The sequence below is a fragment of the Alnus glutinosa genome, chromosome 14 (assembly GCF_958979055.1).
Source record: "Alnus glutinosa chromosome 14, dhAlnGlut1.1, whole genome shotgun sequence".
Taxonomy (NCBI): Eukaryota; Viridiplantae; Streptophyta; class Magnoliopsida; order Fagales; family Betulaceae; genus Alnus; species Alnus glutinosa.
In genome coordinates this window covers 18,446,990-18,457,326 of record NC_084899.1, presented here as the reverse complement: position 1 = coordinate 18,457,326, position 10,337 = coordinate 18,446,990, and the positions used below count along the sequence as shown (strand labels likewise).

Here is a 10,337-nt window from a genome sequence, read left to right as displayed (position 1 = left end):
AGGGTAGGTTTTTGCTTTTTAGCCAGAAAAAAAAAAAAAAAAAAAAACTTTTGCCAAACGAACTGTTCTTTTAAACGAAGAAGGGCAGCTAGCTTTGAAAGAGTAGGAAAGACAAAAACAACCGAATAATAAGGCAACAAAATACAACCTGATTTAATTAGCCGTGAAATCTGATCAAGATAAAATAATCACCCTACTCAAAAAGATCATTACCCCTACTTGAATTATTTCTCCTAATTTTATCACTTACGTACCCCTAATTGAAAGATTAGGATTAATTATAATTTGAGTAGGGTGATTGTTTAATTATTTTATTTGTAAGTTTATTTATAGACTCAATTGAGATCAATAAAGTATTCAGAAGATTTTTTATCAACAAATTTCTTGTTGTGGAGTTGAATTTCCGTCTCGAAGAAACCTACTCTAAATAATCATGTTACGGGCTTGAAATCGAGCACATAACATTGGGTCTGTTTGGCAACCACCTTCTCTCTCCTTCCCTTATTTTCACTTATCCCAAAAAAAGTCTAACTTCAAAACATTCTAACTCTTTTACTTTTTATATTACATCCATCATTTTTTATTATTATTCAAATTAAAAAAAAAAAAAAAAAAACCATACAAAACAAAACTTTTTGACTTTTCCATATTAGACCATGCAAATTCTTTCTACCTTAAATCAAATCAATCATTTTTTATTACTAAAAAAAATTCACCTTAACAATCTTTACATTATTCCTTGCACAATTTTTACAAAGATTCTTATAATGTTTGATGATGAATGTCAAATATTGTATATTTGGGCTCCTTAATTTGCACTTATTAGGCCTTTACCTTTGTTATTTTTTGACGTATTTTGTAGTTTTGATGTTTTAGCCTTTTGCAGGTCATTAAATGAAAAATGGAGGTTTTGAGGCAAAATTGCATAAAAGACTGAAAATTCAAATTTTAAGGTAATGGGTTTGAGCGCAGCCATGCTGGGCTCGAGTGCACGTACCCACATCATGCCATTAGCCCGCAACAATGCACTGTAAAAGAGCCTTTCAGCCATGTGAGCTCGAGCACAACCCGAGCGCATGCGCACCTGTCCTTCAATAGCCATCAGAGCACCTTGATGTGCATAAGGAAGTCATTCAAGCCCGAGTGAGCTCGAGCGCAAGCCTATTGGGCTCGAGCGCACTCTGCAGAATTGGCAAAAATGCTGACTTGTACCAGAACTCCAATAAGATAATTTCTTTTCACAAAAGCACTTCTCCCTCTAATTTTCACAGCAAAGCACGTTGGTTTTGTGACTTTGGTTGTCTCTTGTAAGAGAGGAACCCTAGAGGGTAGTAGATGAGTCTTTCTACATGATCTTCAAACCCTAATGCTCCTCTATACATTAGAAACCCAACGAATTGGGCAGTAGGTTTATGCAATTTTCTCTTCTGTAATAGCTTAGCTTTAGAAACTCTTTACATTCTGTAGCTCTTTTCTTTAAGTCTTCTTTAAGTTCATGTTATTTCTTCAAGTTTTTGTGGTGTTTTTAGTCATGGTAAGCTAAAACCCTCAACTAAGGTTGAGGATGAAGTCTCATAATTGATAATACTCACACTCTTGTTATGCTATTTGTACATTTGATGTTCTATTAATATGTTATTCAAGTTCCATTCACTTTAATGCTTTATCTTTTGAAATGAATGTGTGTTTATTGAAGTGGAAGGGCTTTTAATGTGTTGCAACCAACGGGTACATAGAGTTGTTGATTTGAAAGAGGGTATCCATTGTGATTTGTTCCTTAAATGAGTACAATGGATGATTTGATTTCAAATGAGTACTCTTTGTGATCTAAGTTGAATACATGTGCTTAAGTATTTGAATGACAATACAAAGCTTTAAGTGTTCTTTGAATGTTTAAATAGAAAATAAGAGTGTGTGTTGTTGGATTTGGTACGGTAGATTCTTGAACCTCAGTTCTTTTTATAGTTAGTTTATCATCATCTTTAACTTAGTTGTTATTTTGCATGTTTAAACCTCAACACTTCGGAATTAGGTTAAAATGAGGTTAGTTAAACAAAACCCTAATTTTTGATCATTTCTATGTGGGATCGACTTCACACTTGTAAAATATTATATTGCAAACGATTCGTGCACATGCGAATACTTTAAAATTTGTACAACATTTGCCATGCTCACGTGATTTTGACGTTAGCACATTTTCTATTGAGAGCATATAAACCTAATATGTTTAGTGCAAATTTTCTGATGCCAACTTTTTCAGTCCACAATTCCTCTAAATCAATAGAGGATGATGATTATCACGATGAGTTTGTGATATGGCAAAGACATGCACGTTAATTAATGCTTAATAGTGACACTTTCTCCTCTCTCTCTCTCTCTTTTTTTTTTTTTTTTTTTTAAATTTTTTAAATTTTTTATGGGTGTATGGGTGTGAGAGTGCATAATTAAATAAACTAAAAAAAAAAAAAAAAAAAAGAAGGTATGCACAGGCCCTGTAGGCTGTAGTCCAAATTTAAATAAGGAAAAGGAAAAATAAAGACAGTAATTTGAAAAGACTCTCTCTCCCATGAACGAGGATTCATTGCAATCTCATGCCTATAGAGGAGGGGAAATGCTAAAGAGGAGACTCTCATCCCCCCTTTGTCATCCCTTTTTCCTTAAAAAAATTGGTTTTTATTATAAAAGGGTGATAAGGGGGGATGAGGGGAGGATGTGTAGAAGCTCTCTTAAGCAATACTTGGAATATTATAAGCCTTGTAATTCTTTAAATTCATATTGTTTATTATAAGATAGCTAACCATTAAAATACATTGCCGCTACGCCGCATCCATTACAATGAACGATGTAGATTTACAGAAAAATGTTATTTTGGCCCAAATTTTATTAGCTGAAAATAATATATGCTTCTAACTAATAATATATATATATATATATATATATATATATATATATATATATATATATATATATAGAGAGAGAGAGAGAGAGAGAGAGAGAGAGAGAGAGAGAGAGATTAGAGTCCTTGAAATCCCTACTCATAAAATTAAAGTCTAAAACTCAATTGCTGATAATCAATCACACATGTCAAACAAGTATTGTTTGTAGGATGGCACTTTATTTGAAAATTGCATCTATGATTTTTGGACCTCCTCAAGCATTTTACACACACTTTGCTAAGTGTGGATTGAATCATTGAATGTCAAAGGTCGGTAAGTTTGCTAAACACCATTGAGCCTAAATAGATTTTAATCATCTCATTGATTTTCATTGATCAAACTGCGTAAAAGCTTACAACCACCAGAGTTTTGGGTTGCAGCAGACAAAACCTATTCGTGAAGGTAATTTCTATAGAATAAGGTTAAAAGTTCTAGAACCACTACGACGAGAGGTGAACAGTTTGTTTATTAGGGTTGCAAATTGAGTTGTGAGTTACAAAGGTTTCAGACAAAACCTATTCGTGAAGGTAATTTCTATAGAAAAAGATTAAAAGTTCTAGAACCACTGCGATGAGAGGTGAACAGCTTGTTTATCAGGGTTGCAAATTGAGTTGTGAGTTACAAAAGTTTTGTAAGTAATTCAATTTGTAACATATTCTATAGTGAAAACCTTTGGTGTTGGTTGGACTCCAGAGCAATTTTATTTTCCAAAATCTTTGCGTTGATTAATTTTATGCTTTCTTGAATTTTGGTATTTATATTTGTGGTGTTGTCATTGAAATTGATAGTCTTGATAATCTGAACTATGATAAAATTGAGAAATTTTTTTTTTTAAATGCTAATAAAATTGAGATTAATTATTATTATTATTATTTTTTTTAAAAAAAAGAAGAAGCTAAAGTTGGGGTCTAAAAAACGTATTTTTCAGTACGTATATAATGTTCCTTCTATCACAAAATAGATGATGTGATTTCAAGTGACATGCAATTATTGATGAAAAGGTAAATAGATAGAAATAACACTTCTATTTTTAGAAAGTTTTATATACTTTGAGGCAATCTAAAAAGTAAGCATGATATCTATTTTGAGACACGGGAAATATATCTCAATAACTTGCTGAACTCAACCTGATTCTTGTCCACTCTGACGAAAAAGAACAGAAAAAAAATGAAGCAAAATTCAGGTTTTTGGCTTTGGCCAGAACAAGGGAATGAATTTACTGATTGGACAATTGTTTATGTTTATGTCTTCATTTGTTGCGCATACTCTATAAAGACTTTCTCCAATCAACGAAAACAAAATTATCTTCATTAATTTATGCAATAAATTATCAAAAAAAAAAAAAAAAAACTGTAATAATAACCCCCCCCCCCCCCCCCCCCCCCCACATCAGTAGCAAAACTCTTTCAGTGATTCCTAATATAAAAGCAGTTCAGACTAGGCAGAATTTACTTGCATGTGAGACGTGTGGTGTTTTTCTCTTTAGATTAATATTACAAATCACGAGAAAAAGTTACGTGGAAATGACTCAGCCAAGGATTTCTCATTTTGTACCACAACAGCCTCCTCCGCCACAATCCAGCCCCCAGTGTGGGAATTTTCTTGATCCAATGGTTGAGAACAGTTCTAGCAATGACAAAGGACAACAACAACAGTGTAAAACACAAGCTTAAAATGTACACCAATTATATATATATATATATATATATATATATATGCAAGACTTTGTGGGCGACCCTCAATCTACAGCAATTAGAGCAGAGTTGAAAAGTCACCTTGGAACAAGTATACACAACAAGCGTCATCCAGTCCCAATTCTGCAGCAACAGTCGTTGACGATCGTCAGCTGCTTCGTGCAGAAAATATAACAACGGTGACATTAGCTGCATTTCAAAGTGCCTTGCTCCACCACAGAGCCTACACCTCCCAGGGTCTCCTTCATCTGCCGTAGCCAGAAGTGGCTTCCCTCCAAATGAGTATCTGAGCGTGCGAGAATATTAATAAAACTAATCAAGACTACAAATAGAAGGTTTAGAGGCAAGAAAGTCTAGAGAGGATACAATTCGCCAATTCTACATTGATATATGCATCACCTCTAATATATACATAAAAATTGCACATGCTGGAAACGCAAAGCTGCGTCAGGAAACAACTATCAATAAGTATGCAATTTTCATTTTGTGGCAAACTAGAAGCTGGAGAAGTTACTTGTTTTATTGACTTCTGTAATTACACTTCTTGGTTGATAATTGCATAGTCAAACATGTTATCTGTTTCTGGACTTTACGTTGTGACAAACCACCCTCAAAATAACTACAATTGAAGAACTGATACTTTCTCCAGCCTTTTCAACTCAGTAGCAACCAAGAAATAAACTGGTATAACAGACATATATGGTACTCTGGTGGAAAGTAGAATGAAGCTTGAAAACACAAGTTCCTTGTTTTTTTTTTTTTTCCCCTTTCTTAAATAATGAGCAACAACTCTGATATAGACCGCCCCTAAGTGTAAGTGCTTCTGTGAGACGCCCAGCTGGGGTGATCTGGGCCCCTTCACCCATAGCCCAAGTGGAATGAGATTATAGAACGAAACAATGATAGAGCAATGCTCCATCAAATAACAGCCATACCAAGCTACCAGTACAATCACATGTCTGTGATTCTGGTCCTAAATTTAATTGGTTTTATACCTGAAGCATTGCTCTGGGTATGCATCCAGTCGACGCTTGAATTTAAGGTAAGTCCTATCAGCAGTCAAAGCTTTATCATATTCATAATGTTCCTCCGCCCAAACTTCTTTTTGTACATCATCCTTGGCATCACTTCCATTTTCCTTAATGGAAAGTGAAGAGTAATTTGAGCACATTGAAGTAATATCTCTTGAGGATGGTTCTTCCTGAGTATAAATATAAAAGCAAGGCAGCACTGCAATCATCAAACACATAAATCAAATGTGTCATTTTTAAAGAAGCTACCAAGAAACAATTTTGAAACTCAAATAAACTAAACTGCACCAAAACTTAGGTTCAAGAAGGGGGGGGGGGGGGGGGGGGGGGGGAACAAAGTCATGCTACAGACATTTTTAAAAAGATACAACTGAATCATTTTGTTAAATGAAGAACAAAATTAAGACACCATTCCATATGCAGTATAACAACATACCTTTTTACATTTCTATTTCACATAACAAGCAAAACATATATATCATGCACCTTGATTCCACAAACTAGTTCATCGTTTACTTCCATATAAAGAAAGCCAATTCAACTTGTTTCTTCCAGATCGCTCTATGTCATAGTTAGTTCTTTTCTTTTCCATGTGGTATGGTTACTTGTGCAATGGTTGTTCCGGTCAAATGATTAATTTGATTTGAAGCTTGAAAACAGGAGAGGAGTTTAAACCCGCAAGCATGAGAATTGCATTTTCTCATGAAAAATAGTGCTACATTACAGTATATGGGTAGAAACTTGATGTGGCAGAGGCCTACTCATAACATACAACTCATGAGATATGAAAATCAGGCAACACAATGCGGAAGGGGAAACATATGTTTTAAGTTTTCTTCCACTTCATAACCATACCTGGTGTGTTGGCATCCATCATTCTTCTTCTTGGGCTTACGGGTGTGGGCTTCTTTTTACTCTTAGAACAGCGATTGCTCTGTGGTTTCTTGGAATGAGAAGCAAAGGTTGCAGCTTCGGAGAGTGCTTTACCCAATTCCTCCAGATCCATGTCCGCACCATTTTCATCACCGAAACCCTCCCACCAGCTGGTATTTGAAACTGAAACAGAGGGTGCAGGTGAAGACACCACTTCCCGAGAGTTGGTATGCGATTCTTCTACATTGGGTGATTTCTGAACACGAAGAGCTTGCCAACTGCAGACGACCAGTATTAGCAGGAGAAAAAGAGAAATATGGTATACTAGCAATTTTATAAAAGATTGGAGGAGAAATTGAAGACGACCTCAGGGGAGTGCTCCCACATTTTGGCATCACACAACCAAAAACATAAAGAACACGCTCTTCAATATCTAAACTTTTACTTGAAATAGGAGCATAAACCTGGGAAGAAAAAAAATAATTCCAGTGCTTGCACACTTCAAACAATACATTCTCAACCAAGATTAAAACATGCTAGTTTTAAGAATGTTAAACCTGTGCAATAAGGCAGAGTTTACTTCCACATGCGCCACACTGAAGAAGCAGATTGGATCTTAAAGCCTCCTCGGGAAGAGGCCAATCCTGTTAAGGAGGGAGGGGAAAAAGGAGTAGAGGTTATTCAATAAACATCTTCAAATATAAAATTGTGCAAGCAGATCAACTGCAGTTACTTACAGGCAATCCACCAATTTTTGTTGTATAATGATCAGATGGTTCAAGATGATTGTTGGCCCATGGTCCTGGCATGCCCAGGAAAGGTGCCCCCATCACGTCACTACTAGAATGGAAACAGTACTTAATACAGTCATATATCATGCTATGAAAAACAATTTTAGAAGCCACAATAAGTTCCATACATGCCTAGAACTAGGATCACAAAGAACAACCATCTAAGCCTTTTGTAATAGTTGCATTTGATTCGTATTGTGAGTTTCTCATTGTTGAAAAACCGAAATGACAACAAACATTAAAGTCCAACATTATTATTATTATTATTTAAATAAGTAATTCAATCTTATTTAAAAGCGTAGAGGGGGTGCAACCCAAATACACAATGAGTATACAAGAGTGACACCCAACTCGGGAGAAAAAGAACACAAATCCAAAAACTCTAGGAAATTAGAAAAGAGAGAACTATTGTAAGCAATCATACAAACATAGAGAGGTGTGAACATAATAGCTTTTAATTCAATCACCGATCTCTCACAATTATCAAAATTTCGAGCATTGCGTTTCCTCCGAATACACCACATTAAGCATAGGGGAATCAGCCTCCTATGGCTTCAAAGCTTCCCTCGCCAACTAGCCAACAGCTCCACCACCAATTGGGGCATGACCCACTCTGTCCCAAAAAGACGAAAAATTGAAACCCACAAGTCTCTAGCCACTTCGCAGTTGAGCAGAAGATGATCAACAGATTCCCCGCTCTTCTTGCACATACAATGTCAATCCATCACTATGATGCGCCTCTTTCTCAGGTTATCCAAAGTCAAATCTTTTCTAACGCAACCGTGCAAACAAATTTAAAGTCCAACATTATAGTTTGTTTTCAACAACAGAAGAGGTTATAAACTATTTTATCACAATAACCATACAAGCAATAATAATTTGCAGATGAATACCAAATACTAAATCCCAAGAATACTAACATGACCTCAGAATCGCATTCCTCCAGCCTAAGAATGCATTATTGAAGCCTAAGAACTCTACAAGTTTTTTTGTTGTTGGTAACTTACACCGCAACCACTAAGCCTAGGACGTACGATTTCACCCTCCACCTCTAAGAGGAAGTACCATTTGAGGTAGAGCTCATTGGCCTCTAGAAAGTTACACAGGCATCTGCTGAGTTACACACCCATCCGGTGAGTTATAAACCCACAACTTCTTGTTATTAGAATGGAGGAAGCACAATTTGAGCTGGACCTCAGTGGCATACTGGCATTTAGCCTCTAAAAAGTTTTATGCCTAACATAAGAGAAACGCATTGTCTATCTTCAATTTCTCCTGATTCCAGAAAAGTAATTCCAGCATAGTTTCGCACAGAGTCAACCAAAGCGCCTATCTACCCATCTCATATCAACATTTGTTACCATGACATATCCCATAAATTCACTCCAAGTTCTACACTTCTTTTTCACTTTTTTACCTGCCTAGCTCCATTTATCACAACCAAGTTCTTTACATTAGTTCAATTTCATCTGACCTCCAAAACAACATCATCAAGAAAAAATAATAAAAAATTACATCCATGAAACATCTTCCAGACAAACAAAACAGAACAAAGTGCAGAAGAAAATATTACAAGAAAACAAACGAAAACCAGATTTAACAACGAAAATAAAGATTGCTCACTAAATTGAGCGCCATGTCTTGGAAAAACTAGTTTTTTCAGAAGCTAAGTGCCAACATAATATCATTGTTTGTGTGAAATCACGTACCTTGAAGAAACAAGTCGTTTTCTCGGAACAAATTATGTAGCTTTTCAGTGACTTCCCAGTTCTCTGAAGGCTTTTGTCTATAAAAAAAAAAAAAAAAAAAACCTTTCTTTTGGGCGATGGAGAAGTTGAAGGGAAAGCGTTACTGGGATTCTCTGCTCAAAGCAAGTTGTTCAAAAACGACTACGAAAATAATTTTATGCGATTTGTAGAAGTGTGTAGAGTGAAGTGATGGTGCAGGTAAAAAAGGCGCGATGGAGAGGGTTCAGACGAAAGAGGCGTGATGATGCAGGGGTGCATTAGGGTTTCGGTGAAAGGAGGAAAGTGACGATGGGGCTGAAAGTGGTGGGCTGGGATGGACAATTAGTTGATGGGCTGAAACCAAGGCCCATTCGTTGATTATGATTGAAGAGCCAGTCCATTGTAAAACAAGCCATTGTGGTAACTGATGCTCAAAACAACTCGAAATTTCTGGATTTATGAGCAACAAAAATAAATATAAACCTTGCCAACTACGTCTACATCCAAAACAAAACAAATATGAACATTGATACACAGAGAGAGAGAGAGAGAGAGGGGGAGAGAGCTCACTGAGATGGGGCGGAGAGGAATCCAAATAGAGGAAAGAGGCTTGATGGAGAGATGGCGTGGGACTTGACGGACGGGAAGGTTACGGCGTGGGCTCGTTGGACAGTGACGTTGGGGTCGACGACGTTGTGGTGACGAGCTCAGGGATGCTGTGCGTGAGAGATGGGAGAAAAAAATGAGAGAAGAAAGAAAGAAAAAAGTGTGCTGTGATCGTCTGAGAAAGAAAGAAGAAATAGAGTTGGTGAGTGAAAATGTCTCGTCTGAGTTGGTGAGTATTTTCGCTTATCAAATTTTTTTTGTTAAAGTGGTGAGATCGTTGAGAGTGATTTTTCAATGTTTTTCATTAAATTGATTCACCAAAATAGTTAAAAAGAAATGCTCTCATCCATCAAAGCTCAAGACAACTCAAAAACTGCTTCTATTTTTGGGTAGAAAATTGTAAAATAAATCTTTGTAGTTGACCTAAATTATAAATCGCTTCATGTCATACTAAAGTAAATTTAAAGGTCCCTAGGGTATGCTAAAAAAATAATTCAGTCATTGAAGTCAAATTCCATTAAAACATTTGACAGATTTCGTTAGGTGCTACGTCAGTACCAATAAAAGATAGCCACCCCTTTCATTTTTTTAAAAAAATAATTTTGTAGTGTTATATATTTAATATTTATTAAGCGTTACACATGGCGTCCTTTTATTGGTGCCGACGTGGCACCTAATG

At 36.0% G+C, this 10,337-nt stretch overlaps 1 protein-coding gene across 1 annotated transcript; it reads right to left on the bottom strand.

Annotated features, from left to right (window-relative positions):
* Positions 1-4,325: 4,325 nt before the first annotated feature.
* Positions 4,326-9,469, bottom strand: LOC133856532 (uncharacterized). Its single transcript, XM_062291584.1, has 8 exons — positions 9,035-9,469; positions 7,272-7,374; positions 7,092-7,178; positions 6,901-6,998; positions 6,517-6,812; positions 5,626-5,860; positions 4,712-4,916; positions 4,326-4,562 (listed from the first exon to the last, which is right to left on the bottom strand). The coding sequence occupies exons 2-8, from the start codon at positions 7,362-7,364 to the stop codon at positions 4,437-4,439; spliced, it is 1,140 nt and encodes a 379-aa protein (XP_062147568.1). The 5' UTR covers positions 7,365-7,374; positions 9,035-9,469; the 3' UTR covers positions 4,326-4,436.
* Between the last annotated feature and the right edge of the window lie 868 nt (positions 9,470-10,337).

Excerpts from the sequence above, each read along its gene's own strand:
- LOC133856532 (XM_062291584.1), bottom strand. The coding sequence starts at position 7,364 with ATGGGGGCACCTTTCCTGGGCATGCCAGGACCATGGGCCAACAATCAT. Across the intron at positions 6,999-7,091 it reads AACTCTGCCTTATTGCACAG|GTTTATGCTCCTATTTCAAG; the intron begins GTTTAACATTCT and ends TTTTCTTCCCAG. Across the intron at positions 6,813-6,900 it reads TGTGGGAGCACTCCCCTGAG|TTGGCAAGCTCTTCGTGTTC; the intron begins GTCGTCTTCAAT and ends GGTCGTCTGCAG.